This window comes from Alligator mississippiensis, chromosome 12, assembly GCF_030867095.1.
Source record: "Alligator mississippiensis isolate rAllMis1 chromosome 12, rAllMis1, whole genome shotgun sequence".
Taxonomy (NCBI): domain Eukaryota; kingdom Metazoa; phylum Chordata; order Crocodylia; family Alligatoridae; genus Alligator; species Alligator mississippiensis.
This window is the reverse complement of record NC_081835.1, coordinates 60,862,696-60,879,667: the sequence shown is the minus strand read 5'-3', so window position 1 is coordinate 60,879,667 and position 16,972 is coordinate 60,862,696. Positions and strand designations below refer to the sequence as shown.

Here is a 16,972-nt window from a genome sequence, read left to right as displayed (position 1 = left end):
CCACACAAGGTAACTCATGGTTGCAGAAGTGAGGGCTCCATTGGTGTCTCTCGAGTCATGTCATTATAATAAGCATGCCCACAACCTGTTTGCTCCATTTTACTCTATCAGAAAGGAATGCAACCATACAATGCAGACAAGACACCTTTGTCACCCTCCATTCTGCCCATCTAGGGGATGAACACTGGCACCGCTCCACAATAACCAGCTAGACCTGTAGCGTGTTTCTCATTTACATAACTTTATTTGCCATTGGCTGCTTTCTTGAAGCTCTTGGGTTTTCGATGGCGACTCTTAAATTTCTTCTTCAAAGCACCCGATTGTTTCTGTGAAAAAAATAGTTCACCTCACTTTTCAAGAAGTTCTTTGTCTTTCTGGGCTGGCATGAAATGGCGCGTAGCCAGGACCAGAAAGCAAACACCTGGGCCCCACCAGACTTCACCGTCTTTAGGCTGGGTGTCAACGCGATCTTGTTTGCAGAGAACGTGGACACAGCCAAAGACAAGGCATTTCCTTACCTCAACCCTTGCCTACAATCTGCAAGCTATTGTACCCTTCCTCCGCTTTGTCGTCACGTTAAATGGCAATACAGGCAACCCTCCCCATTCGCTGGGGATACGTTTTTGTATCCCCCCCACGAATGGCGAAATCTGCAAATAAGGCACTGCGTTCATGTGCGCTGGGGCAGGGGGACGCAGCTCCAGCGGGAGCAATCACAAAGCTCCTGAGGAGTGCTTGTAAGTGTATGAAGTGCATTTAAAATGAGAATTCGGCATTCGCGAATATTTGAAACCGCAAATGCCAAACCCGCAAATAGCAAAGCTTTCCTGTACTGCCAACCTGGCTGCAGACGTGAATCAAACTACCACAGACTCTGATCTCCCAAGACTGGCATGTTCCTAACAGCAAGGAATCCACTTCCTTCGCTCAGGACTTTCTTTTAGAGTTGGACTTATCAGCAAGGATTTTTCCAAAATCCCTATACCTGCTATATACAGGGGCCATGAAGTCCAGCTGCTTCCCAAACACACAGCAGGGATTTGGATGCAAAGATGTGCAGGATCAGGACAGAGATGTACTCTGGGGAGGAGATCCACTGTACAGCATCTGGGTAGTTACTGAAGGGAGCTGGGGAAATAAGAGCGAATATACTAACCCTATGTCAAGGGATTTGATTAATGCGGGGAAGAGATTTTACAGCCCAATCCCCTTGCTTTTCAAAGCAAAGTGTAGGAGGGCTGATATGGAGATCTGATAATTACACAGACAGGAACAAAGAGCCTCAGGAAGATGAATGTCTACCAAGAAATGGTAGGCTTATGGTCTACGCCAGCTGCTCACTGTTAGAAACTTCCATGCAAGGAAATGTTAGGCTTTCATTTGCCCCTCTCACAGGTCAGCAGAGCAGATGGACTATTGGTGCAAACATGCAGGATACCGTCCCTGTGCTCCCATACAGAGGTTCACCTCATGTCCCAAGCTCAACGCGGGTCACTGCTTTCCACAGCAGTGCAGCACTCACCTTTCCCCTTTTGCTGCCTTGTCCATCCAGGTCCATTTTCTCACTCTTCTCCCCATTCACATCCCCATTTTCCCCAGCCGGCTTGGCCTTGTCTTCTTCACTGTCTGTCATAAAGTCGTCGCTGTCTTCCCCACGTCCTGCAGCTGCTGGGATTTTTTCTGGGAAGAGCTCAGCTAAAACACAAGGCAAGACCCAGATGGGGCCAGATTCTGCTTCACACGGGCACCTGCTCTCACTCCACTTCAGAGACATCCTAACAGGGGTTTCAGGGACATCCTAATGGGGGAACGGACCAAGCTGAAGCATTAGACTCCAACCTCTATCACCAAAGGCCTTCAGTGACCAACTGGTATGTTACTACTGAAACACCTGGAAGGCAAATAAGCTGACAGCACATCAGTAGCAATGGGCCCAGGACCCTTAGTAATCCAAGTACAGGAGACGTTCAGCCCATGATCCTCTAATGTGTGGGCTCCCCGCTGGCCAGGCATCAACAGAACTGCCATCCTGGCCCGCTCCTGCTGCTGCCCTTTCAAAGTAGCAAAGTTCTGCCTCTTTCCATAGAGTCTTGCCCATTTTTACGCATGACCAAGAAGTCCTCTCCTCATCCCACTCCCTGTGCTGCTAATGGGGATTCGTAGATGTTAGGGGCTGGTCATCGGGTCCAGCCCCCCTGCACTTGAAACAGACTTGCCTTTCTAGTGAGTGCCAGGAAGGACCGAGGGAGGAGAGGGGGTCCGTTTACAATATTCAGAAACGCCAAAGCTTTGCTCACGTGGGTACAGGTCGCTCATGCTGTCGTCACTGTCCTCCTCGTCCTCATTGCTGGACGCGGGCTCCCAGAAATCCCCCCTCTTGCACGGCGGCTTGCTCCCCTTCGGCTGGTCATCATGCCGCCGCTGCCGCTTCTTCTGCAGCAGGCAAGCAGGCACATACTCCGTGCCCTCCTTCTGGCACTCCTCATCTAGTTAGGGAACAGAACAGGGGGACTCAGCTAGGATCACACACAGAAATGCAAGCAATTCAGCAGCTTGCTGGCCTAATAGAGGAAGATAGCGAACCAGAGGTACAGCAAGGTCCTGGGTAGCTAGTCAGTGCAGTATGAATTGCAACTGCACCTTTCACAGACCATGCCCCTGCAGAGACCTAGGGAGACACCAAAGCCAATGGATGCAAAATGGGAGCGCGCACTTCAATCTTGCTGCCCTGGCAGCAATTGTAGCAGGGGTGTGCACCGAGCCTGACACCTTTTGCAAGAGCCAAACATCCCCAGAGACCCAAGTCTATTCTGTCCAGAGAAGTCCAGCACTGCAGTTTCCTTCACACCCTGCTCCTACTCTGACCAGGACATGCCTCTAGCGGTGGCAGCGCAATTCAGTCTGCACGTTCCATTCAAACCTAGCTTCTGGGATGCAAACACAAACACAAACACCTCCCATGGTAGGGGGTGCTGGCTTTTACAAAGCAAACACTTGTTCCCAGGAACACCAAGCTCACTACATGCAGGCCAACAAGCAGCCGTCGGGTAGGACTGGCATTCAGTCACTACCTAATTGAGCCAAACACTGCCACCAGAGATCTACAAGCTTCAGTCCCTTTACTGATAAAACAACACTGCCAGGCTCATCTTGACTCTCATCAAGTCCCCACAGATATAAGCCACCATCCAAACTTCCACTAGTTGGTGGCTGAACGTAAGGTGCTCAAGCTGGGACATGCAGACAGCTGGCAAATCCCTCAGGGCTGGCTTCTCCAGCTGCTAAACTGTATTGACAGGGAGTTAAAATATTAGGCATTCCCATAATTGTATGTTCAGTGTTAATGCCAGAGATACCACATGATGCCATAGATAGAAAAGCATCCACTGCACAACCTCTGTATTTAAGCATTAGCTGCAGTACAAAAAGGTCTGAGAACCTCTGCTCTAAAGCAAAGACACTGCTTTGCCAACTAGAGAAAAAAACTGCAAACAGCAGGCAGGAGTGCTGTTGTTACTGGCAAGTTGTCGAGAGCTTCCCCAACACTTCCCACCTACCAGGCTGGGCGCCACGAGTACAGATCAAGAAAGATGTTGCAGAAGGCGCTAGCACCACTTACATTTTTTCAGCGCCTTCTGATAGCGCTTCCCTTGGACATGACGCAGCACGTGCTCCGGGACCCTGTTGATGTGCCTGAGCGTGAGCTTGCAAAACAGCTGGTGTCTACAGGAAGAGACATGGATGTGAGCACAGCAAAGTCAGCAAATGGAACGGTCCACGTCTGAGTAATGAAACAACGCTGTAGCCGTGACGGTCCAAAAAACATGCAAGAGGCTCAGACTCTTGTGGGTCCTCTCTTTTATGGTGGGGATAGATTTAGATGAGCTTTTGGGATATCACAAATCTTGGGCCTCTGAGAGAGAAGCAGATGGAGACCCGAAGGAGGGCACTGCGGTCTAAGCCTGTCCCAACCAAGCAGCTGCCCCAATAACAGACATCACCTGTGAGAGTCCTTGCCTCTCACATTGCTCCTGGGTGGGCGGTTTAAGTCAGGGGCGTCAAAACATGGCCTACGGAACCGTTCCAGCCGGCTTGCTGCTGATCCAGCAGACAACCGGTGTGGGCAGTGGAGCATGTCCTGCCACAGGATTCGGGGTGCGTAGGCCCCCATTGCACATGCCCACCAGCAACAGGGGGAGAGAGGGCTATGCAGACACCACCCTCGCTTGCCTGGCTGCTGGCCATCCCTGGACCCGCTCTGCTGCCTGAACGCAGACCTGCCCTGCTGGGCCCAGGGGAGCCCGCACAGTTCGACGCTGCCCCGAGGCCTGTGCAAGTTCGACACCCCTGCTCGAAGGCAACAGCCAGCAAAGCTGCATTGCAAAAGCTTTCCCAGCCCAGCAAGCAGCTTCCCTCCAAAGCACCGAGGCCTCCTCCCTGCCCCAGCCGCCAGCACGGGGTTACGCACGGGTTCTTGGTGCTGGGCACGATGTGGGGTTCGTAGTCGCTGTAGTTGAAGGCGCCAGGTGTCCCGCTCAGCCGCAGGTACCTCTTGCCGCTGGTGTAGGCCTGCAGCTCGGGCAGCCGGCAGGGCAGCTCATGCCCCGTCAGCTCGCAGCGTACCTGGGGCGAGGGGGGAAGAGACGTGTGAGACGCCAGCTCCTGCACCCGCCCCTCACGCAGGGTCTGGACAACGGTCCAGGCATGGGCGGTTTCTGATTCCTGCTCCACCCAAAGCTGAACACCAGCTGCCACGCAGCGGCACCCCCCCGCGTGTCACCCCCCCCGCGCTGCTCCCCCGCGTGGGGACCCGCCCCTGGGCTCACCCGGGTGTCCCCGCCCGGCCCCAGCGGGCGCAGCGCCGGGTGCCGCTGCAGGAAGCGCCGCACGTCCTGGGGCAGCGCGCACATGGCCCCAAGGCCCCGCGCCCCGCCCACCGGAAGTGCCCGCGGCCGCCGGAACCATAGAGACGCGCTGTCACTAGGGCACTCCCCACTTCCGGCAGAAGTAGATGTGCCCGCGACCACCGGAACCATAGAGACTACCAGTCTCTACCAGTGAGTCCCCACTTCCGGTGGAAGCGGAAGCGGAAGCGGCTGTGGACAATGGCTGCGGGCGGCGGGCGCTGCCTTGGGAGGCTGCTGCAGCTCCGGGGCTGTGCCCAGGTGGGAGCGCGGGGGGGGGGCGGGACGGGGGTGGCAGGGGGGTTCCCCCCTTCCTCTGCCAGCCCCCCTGCTTCTCGGCTCGGGCCCTAGACATGACATCATCCTTTTGGATCATTTCAAGCTCCCTTTCCCAGCAAATAACATCTTCCGAAGCCGCCCTGATCGCTCGAGGCTCGAGCGCGCAAAGCAGGGGCGTGACACGGCATCTCTTTGCTTTTGTTTAGATACCAAATGTTTCGGTCAGGACGTTTTTTGCATATCCTCGTACAAAAGCACGGTCCGGTTTGCTACAGGGATCTAAAGGTAAGGAAAAATGTCGTCTTTCCTTCAGGTCCGACACTCAGCTGCCGTCGTGTTCCAGCCGGGGATGTCTGATGCAGCTTTCTCTACCTGTGCTGCTTGCCAATAGTATGTGACATGAGGAAGAAAGGGGGAAAGCTTGTGTTTTGGCAGTTATATAAAATCATTGGCGATGCTAGGGGTGCACGTGCACCCCTGGAAGTGCCAGCCATGAAACTGGAAGTGCACTTCCAGTTTTGCTGCTGGCTTGGTAATTGGCCACTGGGTGACACCCCCTCCCCCCCCCCAATCGGCAATCTGGTGCCCCCCGGACTTGGGAGGCACCACTTGCCCGTGTGTAAAATGCATTAGAATTAATTGAAATGAAGAGGTTCCATAAATAGAGGTCTTTTACGCTTGTCAAAGGATGCTGAGATGATTTATAATGTCGTCTGAAGACTTAAGCCTCCAATACAGTATCACTGTGTAGAGTAGATAATGTAAGTAAAATAGCTTAATTAAAGGAGTCAGAGAACATTAGGACCGAGTCAGTAGCATGGTAGCTGGGAAGCTTGGTAAACATCAGTTCCTGATGCTGCAAACCCTGCAGGGAGGTAAGCTGGTTTCTCTTATAGTAACTGTGTTTCTAATTTGAATTCACTCCAGACGTTTGTTTGAGACTCCGGAGACCAAAAAGTGGCACAGCAGATGTCATCGAATCTGGAGAGGATGTTGCGTTCAGGTGGGGCCTTTTACTGATCCCTGTGACCACATTTTGCCTTGGCACATGGCAGGTAAATGAAAACATTTCACTCTTTAGAAATCAAAGTACGCACATGGGTATCAGTTGAGAACTGCCTTAGCCAGCCAGAGGGACTTATCCGTGTCAAAATAAAAATTAGTCAGTGTTGTTTGGCATCTTTAATTTGGGCTGTTTCAACAAGTCCAGGCAATTCTTTTGTTGGAAAATTTAATTTTACTTTCCATCCCCGCAAGGAAATAGGTATTTCAATTTTCATGTCTCCAATTATCCTGTTAAAGACCAGTGTGATCCCAGCATTGAGGAAAACATGAATTTTGTTTTCAAACTTGCAAGAAGTTATTAGCAGCAGCCCCCATGATGATGCCATTGCTGTGTGTTCCCAGGTCCAGCGCCGGAAGAGGAAGTTGAAACTGATTGCAGACCTCGAGTCAAGAGTTGGATCAGAGCCTGTTCCTCTGCCTTCAGAGTAAGTGTAGAAGCTGGGTTTACACTTGATGATTCATGTAGCATCAGCAATCTACTAGGAATTTGGGACATGGTCCTTGCCCTGAGGAACTTGCACACTAATAGACAACATGGGAGCAGCAAGCAGTGTAGACAAACTAGAAAGAAAAATATGGTGGTTCATCTTATTTTAAACATGAGCTGTGAATGCTTCCCTGGAAAGCATTATGTGCTACCAAAAATGCACGTGTTACAAAAAGCCATGTGGATAGACAAGGTCCTTGCACTGTTCAGACAAATCTGAGGCACAGAACAAGTGCATGTGGCCATCTGGTATAGAGTGTCAAGGTTCAAGGGTCAGGAAGGGAAGGAGAATTACTGTTGACTTGACCTCCACATGCTATGTCTACAGGAAAAAGGCCCTTCCCAGCTGGTGTTGAGTTCTGCCAGTGACACAGGAATTACACCTGGGTATACCCAGGATACTAACAACTCATGCTATTCACTAGCGTGCTGCTAAACTGTAGTCGGATGCTTAACTCATTGGGGATTTTGTTTCTCTGTCTGCTACTGCTGATCCTTTTTTTTTTTTTTCTTCAGTTGATTTGCCAGTTGTCCATTTGGGGAATAAAAAAACAGAGGGGACCCCGTAATTCCGCTAAAGGTTTAACTGTCTGGCTCTGGTGGCCCAGAGACTGCTCTCATCCCAGTGCATCTTGTTCCCTTACAGCCCTGCAGAGCTGAAGGAGCTGGAGTACAGGTCTGTCAAGGTTCGAGGGTATTTTGATCACTCCAAAGAGCTCTACGTTATGCCACGTTCACGGGTAGATCCTAAGCGAGAGGCCAGAGAAGCTGGACGACTGACATCCAGTCCGGACAATGGAGCAAACATCATTACTCCCTTCTACTGCACAGACCTTGGGTATGTTCAGCTACTAGCTGGAGGACTCTAGGCTTATGCAGGGCTGCAGCAGGCACTTTGTTTCTTCCCAGCAGCAGCTGAATTGCAGCTGTCAGGTTAGTTCAAAGGAGAGCAGTGATGTATACAAGAGAAAAGAAAAAAGCCTCTCAGATGGTCTACTCAGTTGGTAACCCTTGACTTCCAAGTGCATTTAAAACCCATTTTAATTTGCTTCCTGTTACCTGGAAAGTGGTTTTCAAACACGTAGATCGCTAATCTTTTTGGCATGTAGTTTCAGTGATGGGAGTTCTCTTGCTAACACTTATTTTTCTCTCTCCGTTCTTACTTGTACCTGCAGTATCACAATCCTAGTGAACCGAGGCTTTGTCCCAAAAAAGAAGTTGAAACCAGAGACCAGACTGAATGGTCAGGTAAGAGGAACCAGTTAGATCTCTCACCCGCTACCCTGGAAGCAACTGTTAATATGCCAGCTGAGGCATTAGACTAGGGGTGGCCAGTCACCCACTCTGGGTGCCACATCCTGCACCAAACTTTAAGGGGTGGGGGGAGGTGCTGAGTGACCTGCTGCTGCAGCACCGAGCTACTCTGGCTTTCACCATGAGCATACCCCTGTAAGCAGTGCGGCTGCAGCCCGGCAGGAGAGGAGGGAGGAGGGCAGGCACAGGGCCTGCTCTCCACAGGAAAAACCAGAGCAGCTGGAAGTGCCTCAGGGAGAAGTGGACAGGGCTTCAGCCAATTTCTGGAGAGGCACAAGTACCGTGCTGGTGAGTCGCATACGGCTCATGAACCATGGTTTGGCCACCCCTGCACTAGACAGTACAGCAGCAGGTACTATGATGATGGATAGTGGGTATTTTGCACTTATCTAACCCAGCGGGTTTCCTCCAGCTTGCCTGAATGTGATGTTCATAAAGACAAGGACCTGATGTGCCCATCTGTCTGCTGATGCAAGTTGCCAACTCTTTCACTTGGAGTTGGGCTTAAAGACCACTGCCTCTGTCCCACGCAGCAGTAGCACTAGGTGTTGTGGCTGGGGCTCAGCTAGCCCCAGGCCTCTTCCTATTGCCATGATGTGCAACTCACAAAAGACTTGAGCTGCTCTTTCCCCTTCCTTAGGTCACAGATGAAATAGACCTTGTTGGGGTTGTGAGACTGTCAGAAACCCGGAGGCCTTTTGTGCCAGAGAACAACATAGAAAGAAACCACTGGCATTACCGGGACCTGGAGGCCATGGCAAAGGTGACAGGGGCTGAACCCATCTTCATCGATGCAGATTTCCGTAAGTCGCCAAGAAGTTTTCTTGTTTGCAGTTTGGCCCACAAAGGGGCCTGTTCCCTTTAAACTGGTCTGTCTTGCCCTGAAGCCAGAAAAGTGACAGGAGCTACTGGTCATATTTCTGTTAGTCCACATTTAGGACTAACAAGCTACAGTGAAAGCAGTTTTGTTGAGGCTATTAGGTCTGCCTCAAGCATACAAAAACACGAGTCTAGTATAGTAATTGCATTTGGTTTTTGTTTTTCTTGTATTTCGCTAGGACCAGCTTTCACCTGTGGAATTACCGCTCAGGAGGGCTGTTAAATATAGTAACTGCTAAAGCCAAAAAGAGCAGCTTTTTAGCTATCATTTACCTTGCAATGGCCAGTACAGTAACTTTTGTGAATAGCCTGTTTACTTTTGGCTGACCCCAAAGGTTTGCAAGTGGAAAGCTTGTATTTGTTTCACTCAGAATAAAACTAGAGGCACTGGTGACTATTCGTTGGGTTCTTCCTTTGTTCCTACAGGGAGCACAGTCCCAGGGGGGCCTATTGGAGGTCAGACAAGGGTGACCTTGAGAAATGAACACATGCAGTATATTGTTACCTGGTAAGTACCTTCACTTCCTGTGTTGACATGGAAGCGAGTAACAGCACTGGCCTGACTTCCTGTTTGGCCTTTACTCTTCTAGCTGTAAAATGTGCTGAATACCACTGCTCCTCAATACAAACCAGATTATAAATATTAGCCCAGCAACTTCCCTCTATATGGCAGTGTTACAAGCAACTTGATCTCATCTGGCTAACAGGGCATTCACTCTCTCCTCCCTTCTCTTACAGGTATGGGTTGTGTGCTGCAACCTCCTATCTGTGGTATAGGAGGTTCATACAGAAGATCCCTTTCTGAAGGGAAGGTTCTGATGTTTCACTCTTCAAGAAAAGACACGAGCTCAAGCCATTGGGAGACCCACATAGAAGAAACTGGTGTAGCACTGGAAGAAGCGGCTGGCTATGCAGCTGTGCACACCAATGCATCTCCACTGAGGAGATAAGCAAGAGATGCCCACTGCCATACAGGCAACTTTAGGGAACCTGCCCTTAGCTTGAAGACATGAAGTCTTGAATACAGCTTTGTGAGCTGTTCTTTAAGCCCAACTCCAAATAAGAGTTGGCAGTTTCCATATGCTTTTAAGTCAGAGACAGTAATTACTGGTACAATACTAAGTTTTGATCATTTATTACCTTGCACATTTTCTTAGGGAGGGGATTTTTCTTAGCTTGTTTACTACTGTCACTTGATTGAGGAAATATTTTATCTAATCACAGCTAGTGTAATGGGGAAGTAGAAACAGACCACCTCATCATGAAATATCAGAGCATAAAAAGAGTCATGAATTTCTGCAGGGGATTGTTTAAACTGTGTGCAGTGAAATGACAAAAAATAAAAAGGGTTTATGGTAAATTTTATCACTCCTTGTGTGGAATCTTGAATTTAGGATTAAGTTACCCAGGCATCCTACAAAAAAAATTAATGTATAGTTTCTCTCAAGTAATTCCAACTTGTGGAGGATCAACTTAAATAGATAGGATGTAATAATTGTTATAGTCTAACCCCAACTGACTGCTCACTTTAAAAAGATAAAAGCAATGAATTTAACCCTCATCCCTCCTACTGCAAAGAACTCTCAGAGCTGTTCCAGTAGGTGCAAATATAAGAGCCAAGATGACTCCCTTTGTCTGTCCTCCCGGGAGCTTTGGACCAGAGACAGAGCTGAAACTTGGTTTTGGATTTTATTTTTATGTACAGAAAGCATGAGGAGTAAGTCCAGTACATTTTTAACCCAACTTGGTAGCCAGCTCTTTAGCCTTGGCTTTCTCCAGCTTGGCAATACGAGCCACTGATTTGGGCCCCAGAACATTGCCACCCCAGTGACGACGGATCTGGAGGGAAAGAAACAGGAATAAATTAGATGACTTGATTATACTCTCTCTCTCTCACACATAATACTCTGTCCCACAATTTGAAATTCTAATATTAGTTTCTCCTTCCAGAAATCACAGGACTCGCTCATTTGGTAGTTAACATTCAGAAGTTTAGTTCCTTCACAAGAATTGCTTACGAGGCATTGATATCACTGGAAATAGCCCGGCTAGTTTCCTCCAAGACTAGAGAATTAAAAGACATGACTAAGAGTTAAGCAAGGTCTCTTACACTTCCAGTTGGGGGCCTGGGTCTTTACAAATCCTCAGAGAGGACAGGGACATTCATGTGCAGACAGATTTAGCAAGTGCATCTTTCAGTCCCTTCAGACTGGACTTTTATCTCTAAATTTTAATTAGACCAGAAGTGCAGTTTTCACCTGTTCCAATCGCTGCCCAGTGAGACCATCAACATAGAAGCTCAAGGTGCTACAAAACAGAAGTGCTGTTGGCACCAAGTCTTACCTCATCGTATCTGTCATTGTAGTTGGTCTTGACAGCCTCCACCAACTTGGCTAGAGCACCTTTATCCTCCCTGTTGACCACATTAAAGCATTAGTTCCTTTTGAACACTTGTGTAAACACCACTTCCCAACAAACCTTTTGTCTCAGGGTTAAAAAGCTCTTAATGCCACATGATTTTTCAGGTGAAGAAATTCTATGTACATCATTGACAAAAGGTTCACAGAGCATTCAGCATCACTGCAGTACACTATATATTCCTTCAGTACTTTTATCACTTTCCAAATTACATTTAGTGCAGTTTGACCACAAGTAAGTTTTGAATTGGCTACGCAGAGAATTTAAGACAGTGATGCTTTATACCAATCTATACCTTTTGGCAGGTCCCAAATTAGCCCCACACCCTCCAAGGGGCACTCTGACCCCCTCCCTTGCTCAGTCTGTTGCTCCGCTTCCTACTTCCTGCCACTGTGCTGCCTGCATCCATCCCAACCTGCCATCTGTCACACACAGGCCATCTGTGTTACTTGTTGCACACATGCCACAGGCCGACAACTCCGGCTCTATACCAAGACTAGTAAGTAACAAATCAATTTGTATTCTCCAGCTTACATGCTCCACAGCAAATCGCATACAATTCTCTTAGCTACACCCTCTAAGTGTGATTGGATTTAGTGTTTGAAACCAATTCCTAGTTTCAAGATTGTTTTACTTTAATTTTTTTTACTCCCCCAATAACTGTGGGTGGGAATGTATTAGTAGTTACCTTTCTGTACTGTTTCCAAACTGAAATTCCCATTTTAAAAACGTACAAGCACACTTACGGGTTCACTTGCGTGAAGGCGACACAGGTGCACGTCTTCCTATGGACCAGTCGTCCCAGTCTGGCTTTGCCCTTGATGATGCAGTAGGGAACCCCCATCTTGCGACACAAGGCAGGCAGGAATACTACCAACTAGACAGAGAGAGACTGCTAAGGGTGTGCCATGCAAGAAGTCAAGTCACAAAAGAGAACAGAGTTTGGGCTTTGGCAGTTGCTCAGGGTTAAAAAGCTCGTATAGTTTGCTCTTCATGGTGCAAGTTTCAGGTGAAGAAATTCATACATCATTGCAAAGGCCAAGCCTCAATCTTTTTTTTTTTTTTTTTTTTTTTGAGAGACAGTAACTTCAAAATAATACTTTATACAAATACTAGCCATGCCCCTTAACAACACAGCAACATAAAACTTGAAAATGCTAGAGTTGTCAATAGTAATAAAGCACAATATTAGTAACTAACATTCTGAAAAGCATTCAGCCAAGCCAGACTCTAGCCCAGGGGCGGGCAATTATTTTGGGCAGAGTCACTTACCATTCTGGCAAGTTGTTGAGGGCTACATGGGTACAGGTGCCCCACCCCCAGTCACTATCTTGGGAACAATGTTCCAGGGCCAGCACCGAGGGAGCCCGAAGTGGGGCACGGGCTAGCAGGGGTCTGTGGAGCTGGGCTGGGCTGCACCAGCAGGGAGAGGGGGGAGTTGGCCCAGCTCCATAGAGCCCCTGCCAGCCAGGACCCTGCACCCGTGCCACCCTGCTCTGGGCCCTGCCGGCGCTGGCCCCATGCTCCTGCTGGCTCCCCGCCCGCTGACTCCCAGTGCCCCCCAGTACAGGCTGGGGGCAGCATGCAGCCATGACCCCTGCTCGCCGGCAGGGAAGGAGCTGGTGCTGAGTGCAGGGAAAAGCAGCCCCTCCTGCGGCCGGTGCTCCCTGCTGCAGCCGCTCGTAGGCCACACAGGGCTGTCCTGAGCAGGCACAGGCAGCCCCAATGCAGGCTGCAAGAAGCTGCTCCCCACCCCCATGCTCAGCACCAGCTTGTAACCTGCCCCCGTTGCCAGCCTGGGCCCCCACTGGGCAGCACAGAGACAGCAGTGGTGAACGCTGCCCAGCGCAGCAAGCAGGGGGGGGCCACAGTTGCTGCCAGCACACGCAGCCCCAACAGGCGAGCCCAGAGCTGGCATGGGGCCGGGCAGGCCCTGGTGTTGCAGAAGCCCGCTAGGACTTTCCCTGGGTCCAACTGCCCTTGACTCCTGTCATTTTTGACGAGGACCACAGGCAGATAAATATTAATTTTCTAAATTTTTTAGGGGCCCCATGGGCCGGATAGAATGGCCTTGCAGGGCTGGATGCGGCCCGCGGGCCGTATTTTGCCCACCCCTGCTCTAGCCTGGAATAGGAGATAATGCCAACCATATTCAACATAGCCACGCTGTTACCAAGCTACACAGTACCTGCAACAATGTGCATTCCATACAAGATTATTCTTTGAACCAAGGCGGCCTAGATCTCCCGCTACATACCTCAACGGGGTCCACATCATGAGCAATCACTACCAACTGAGCTTTCTTGTTCTCTACCAGGGTGGTGACTGTGTTGACACCTGTAAATCAATCATTTACAAAGTAAAAAATTCCATGTATTCTAAGTTTTTAACTGCTGATAAAAGACTTATACACTTTATACTGCTTGTCTTTAAGAGGCTGAATGGGGATACCATGTTCCAGCTTACAAAGAGATTTTTGACTAGTGTTCCTTGCTGTAACCACTTTACAGGCAAGAATTCTAGCTAATGAGGGATATAATGTGGACAATCTGCTATCACTCAGGGTTAAAAAGCTCGTATAATTTGATCTTCACTTTGATTTCAGGTGAAGAAATTCATACATCACAGCAATAGCTTGTCCAAGCCAACAGTGACGAAAGCAAAGCAGGCTTCTATTTTCAGTTTACAGCTATGGCTTCAAAAGAAGCCTGTCATCTCCTCCAGACAGACACCAAGGCAAATTAACAGAGAAAGTTACCAGCTCTGAGAACAGGTGGCCTCTTTGTAGGAGCATCCCCCTTCCCTGAAGCCTTCTGCTCAGCCCGAGCCAGCAGCCTCTGCTTCTTCTCCTGCTTGGTCTCCGGTCTGTATTTATGGGCCAGTTTCAGGAGCTGCGTAGCTAAAAGATGGGCCAAATACAGTTTGTAAAGTCCAGGCTGCGACTTTCACTCTCTCTTCCCCCAACCCCAAGCGACTTTTGTGCATCAGCGATCTTGGTGGTTAGTAGTCATCATTAGTGCTCAGATAGCAAATATTGAGCATCATTTGCACAGTCGGTTTAGTTCTACTCTTACCAGAGCAAGTGACCTCTGATATATACCAAGCTTCACATGAGCCCATCGTGTATTAAGTATTTTCCAAGCCCCCCTGCTCTGCTAATACCAGAGACCTATTCTTAAAGCATCAGGCCAATCCCCTCTTTCAAAAGAAGCTACAGTTTAGAGTTATTATAAGGATCCTTCCTTACAACAGGCAGCACACTGAACAGCCGCCCCAAAGAGAACTGGCTATTCGATGCAACTCGGGGGGGAAAGTTCCTCCAGTTACATCACATGCCCTTAAACATCATTTGCTTGTATATGTGCAGTCTTCTAGACTCTGCAAACCCCTTTACCAGGCTGGATTCACACACCTACCTACTGCTCTCCCTAAAACGGCTCTTTCTCCAGAACTCAAGAGACTACAGATCTACCATGATGCAACTCAGGCTATGCTTTGGATCAGGCCTGGCCCGTCCTATCCTATCCTGCAGAACCTGTGGCCACCGGGGTCCCCTGCGGCCAAGGGGGTGTGCCCCGTTTGCTCCTTGCTGCCTGTGCTATGTTTAAATGGCTCGATGCAAGCAGGGAGCCCCTTCCCAGCCAAGCAGGGGAGGAGTTCCCAGCTCCACTTACCCCAGAGAGGGAATCAAGACAAACCCAACACATGCTGCCTCCACCCCATGCCCCTCACAGTACAGCTCATCATGTGTGCACAGCCCGGTCCTGGCTATTTTATTTCAATGAGTTTATACCACAATTAACCGCAATTTTGATTTTCTCATGCGTCAGGGGGGGCCCCCAAAACTGTGGGCTGGCCCTGCTTTGGATGTCTAGCAACCAAGGTCAAAACATGACTGGATCTGCTCTTATACCTGTCTGACGGTCCAGCGCCTGGGTGAACTGGTTAATGGCAGGGGGCACCTTCAGCCGCTTGTAAAGGATAGACCTCTGGCGCTGGAGTCGGATGTAGCGGGGCCATTTCACAAACCGCGTCAGATCGCGCTTGGGCTGGATATCTTGTCCTGAAACGAACAACAGCGGTCGTGAACTGCTCCAAAGCCAGGCGAGCGAGCGGTGGTCGCCACAAAGCAGAACGAGCGAGTGTGCATCAGCGATCTTGGTGGTTGATCTGTGTCAGCACTACCATTCAGATAGCAAATATTCGTTTGCATCATTTGCACACGGAGCGAGAGCCCCCCTCGAATAAACCAGGCGGCGGCATATGAAAAGGGCGCTTGCGTGGGATTAGCTTATTAAGAAAACCATTTCTATTTCGGGCAGTCCCAATGCCTCTACAGCAACAAACCCGTTACGTCGCGTTTCGAAACCAAAACAAAGCCTTTATGTTTTTACCCCTCTACGGAAATCACCCAACAGGAATAAAACTAAGGCACGCTTCATTTCACTTCTGCCGGTTCAGTGCAGACGGCTTTCCTGCACAAATCTGACGTGGGATATCCATCCGGGACACCTCGCCGTGCAGACCCAAGCCCCCGGCGCCCCGCTACTCACCGATGCCAAAGTTTTTGGGCCTCTTCTCGAAGAGAGGGTTGACCACCTTCTTGGCCTCCTGCTTCTTGACCACGGCAGGGGCCGGGGCCACCTTCTTGCCCTTCGCCTTCTTTCCTTTCGGCTGTAAGGTAAGAGACGGATCCCCCATAGCACGCCAGGCACGAGCCCAAGGAGGACCCTGATTGCAGCCCCCCCTCCCCCCGAGATGGCTGACCCGCAGCACAGCGGCCTACCCCAAGCTACAGCACAGCGGCCCGGGCGGGGGCAGGGTGCGGGGCCTGCTCCATAACAACCCCCATGAGATGCCCTCCCGGGACAAACCCCCGCCCGCGGCTCCTCCGCGGCCCCGCGCCCCGAGCCGCGCCCGCACGCGCAGAGCGGATGGCGGCGGATTGAGCCCCGCGCCCGCCCTGGCGCTGCCGCCGCCTCTCACCATCTTGGACGCAGTGGTAGAAAGGGAAAGCAAGGCATGCTGGGTAATATATGTACGAGGCCCAGATCGCGGCAGCTCTCGCGAGATTCGGAGAGGAAGGAACTGGGGAAGCCGCGCGGGAGCGCTTCCGACTTGCTTCTTAAAGGGGAAGGCGCCGTGCTAGCCGGGGTGGGTGGTAATTACCGTATTTATGCGATCATTTCAACCCTTGGATACTGGGAGCTTTAAACAGCACGATAGAATAAGGACTCGTGATGGAGGTGATAATCTTTTATCGGATCAACTAGATTTTTGCAAGAAAAAAAAAATTTGCAAAAAAAATTTTTTGCAAACTTTTTTTTTTGCAAACATCTTTCTTTTTGGTTTTTTTGCAAACTGTTTTTTGCATTTTCTTGCAAACTTTTTTCTTACAAACATCTTTCTTTTTGCATTTTCTTACAAACATTCTTTTTTTTTTTTTTTTTGCAATTTTTTATTTTTGGCAAACATCTAGTTGGTCTAATAAAAGATATCATCTCTACCACAAGTCCCGATTCCTTTTACCTGTAAACCAATACGGCTACAACCTGGATACCTGACAAAATGTACGATGGCATGCAGGTTGCGGCCGTGTTGGTCTAGAGGCAAAAAGAATCCACGC

The 16,972-nt window shown here is 49.8% G+C and overlaps 3 protein-coding genes and 5 non-coding genes across 8 annotated transcripts; 1 reads left to right on the top strand and 7 right to left on the bottom strand.

Annotated features, from left to right (window-relative positions):
* Positions 1-224: 224 nt before the first annotated feature.
* SURF2 (surfeit 2) lies at positions 225-4,942 on the bottom strand. The gene is made up of 6 exons (XM_006260885.4): positions 4,827-4,942; positions 4,469-4,623; positions 3,620-3,723; positions 2,298-2,486; positions 1,523-1,695; positions 225-326 (listed from the first exon to the last, which is right to left on the bottom strand). Exons 1-6 carry the CDS (start codon positions 4,908-4,910, stop codon positions 243-245), a joined length of 789 nt encoding a protein of 262 aa, XP_006260947.1. The 5' UTR covers positions 4,911-4,942; the 3' UTR covers positions 225-242.
* A 116-nt stretch (positions 4,943-5,058) lies between these two features.
* LOC102566664 (surfeit locus protein 1) lies at positions 5,059-10,293 on the top strand. The gene is made up of 9 exons (XM_014603756.3): positions 5,059-5,165; positions 5,390-5,468; positions 6,111-6,238; positions 6,591-6,673; positions 7,382-7,573; positions 7,911-7,983; positions 8,690-8,852; positions 9,355-9,436; positions 9,667-10,293. The coding sequence occupies exons 1-9, from the start codon at positions 5,106-5,108 to the stop codon at positions 9,731-9,733; spliced, it is 927 nt and encodes a 308-aa protein (XP_014459242.1). The 5' UTR covers positions 5,059-5,105; the 3' UTR covers positions 9,734-10,293.
* A 311-nt stretch (positions 10,294-10,604) lies between these two features.
* RPL7A (ribosomal protein L7a) lies at positions 10,605-16,353 on the bottom strand. The gene is made up of 8 exons (XM_006260886.4): positions 16,333-16,353; positions 15,900-16,020; positions 15,260-15,409; positions 14,105-14,245; positions 13,604-13,683; positions 12,093-12,223; positions 11,272-11,341; positions 10,605-10,767 (listed from the first exon to the last, which is right to left on the bottom strand). The coding sequence occupies exons 1-8, from the start codon at positions 16,333-16,335 to the stop codon at positions 10,663-10,665; spliced, it is 801 nt and encodes a 266-aa protein (XP_006260948.1). The 5' UTR covers positions 16,336-16,353; the 3' UTR covers positions 10,605-10,662.
* On the bottom strand, positions 11,410-11,482 carry LOC132244574 (small nucleolar RNA SNORD36). Its single transcript, XR_009456144.1, has one exon. It is a non-coding gene; the product is annotated as a small nucleolar RNA SNORD36 (small nucleolar RNA).
* On the bottom strand, positions 12,302-12,381 carry LOC132244572 (small nucleolar RNA SNORD36). Its single transcript, XR_009456142.1, has one exon. It is a non-coding gene; the product is annotated as a small nucleolar RNA SNORD36 (small nucleolar RNA).
* On the bottom strand, positions 13,901-13,977 carry LOC132244573 (small nucleolar RNA SNORD36). The gene has a single exon (XR_009456143.1). It is a non-coding gene; the product is annotated as a small nucleolar RNA SNORD36 (small nucleolar RNA).
* LOC132244576 (small nucleolar RNA SNORD24) lies at positions 14,327-14,396 on the bottom strand. Its single transcript, XR_009456146.1, has one exon. It is a non-coding gene; the product is annotated as a small nucleolar RNA SNORD24 (small nucleolar RNA).
* On the bottom strand, positions 15,492-15,567 carry LOC132244575 (small nucleolar RNA SNORD24). Its single transcript, XR_009456145.1, has one exon. It is a non-coding gene; the product is annotated as a small nucleolar RNA SNORD24 (small nucleolar RNA).
* Positions 16,354-16,972: the final 619 nt, after the last annotated feature.

Bases quoted from the DNA above. Each gene is read 5' to 3' on its own strand.
- SURF2 (XM_006260885.4), bottom strand. From the start codon at position 4,910: ATGTGCGCGCTGCCCCAGGACGTGCGGCGCTTCCTGCAGCGGCACCCG. The intron at 3,724-4,468 runs GTGCGTAACCCC...CTCTTCCTGTAG, and splicing joins GTGCCCAGCACCAAGAACCC to ACACCAGCTGTTTTGCAAGC. The intron at 2,487-3,619 runs GTAAGTGGTGCT...TTCCCTAACTAG, and splicing joins TCAGAAGGCGCTGAAAAAAT to ATGAGGAGTGCCAGAAGGAG.
- LOC102566664 (XM_014603756.3), top strand. From the start codon at position 5,106: ATGGCTGCGGGCGGCGGGCGCTGCCTTGGGAGGCTGCTGCAGCTCCGG. The intron at 6,239-6,590 runs GTAAATGAAAAC...GTGTGTTCCCAG, and splicing joins TTTGCCTTGGCACATGGCAG to GTCCAGCGCCGGAAGAGGAA. The intron at 8,853-9,354 runs GTAAGTCGCCAA...TTGTTCCTACAG, and splicing joins CTTCATCGATGCAGATTTCC to GGAGCACAGTCCCAGGGGGG.
- RPL7A (XM_006260886.4), bottom strand. The intron at 15,410-15,899 runs GTGAGTAGCGGG...TGTTCGTTTCAG, and splicing joins GCCCAAAAACTTTGGCATCG to GACAAGATATCCAGCCCAAG. The intron at 11,342-12,092 runs GTAAGTGTGCTT...TGTGGTCAACAG, and splicing joins GCCTTCACGCAAGTGAACCC to GGAGGATAAAGGTGCTCTAG.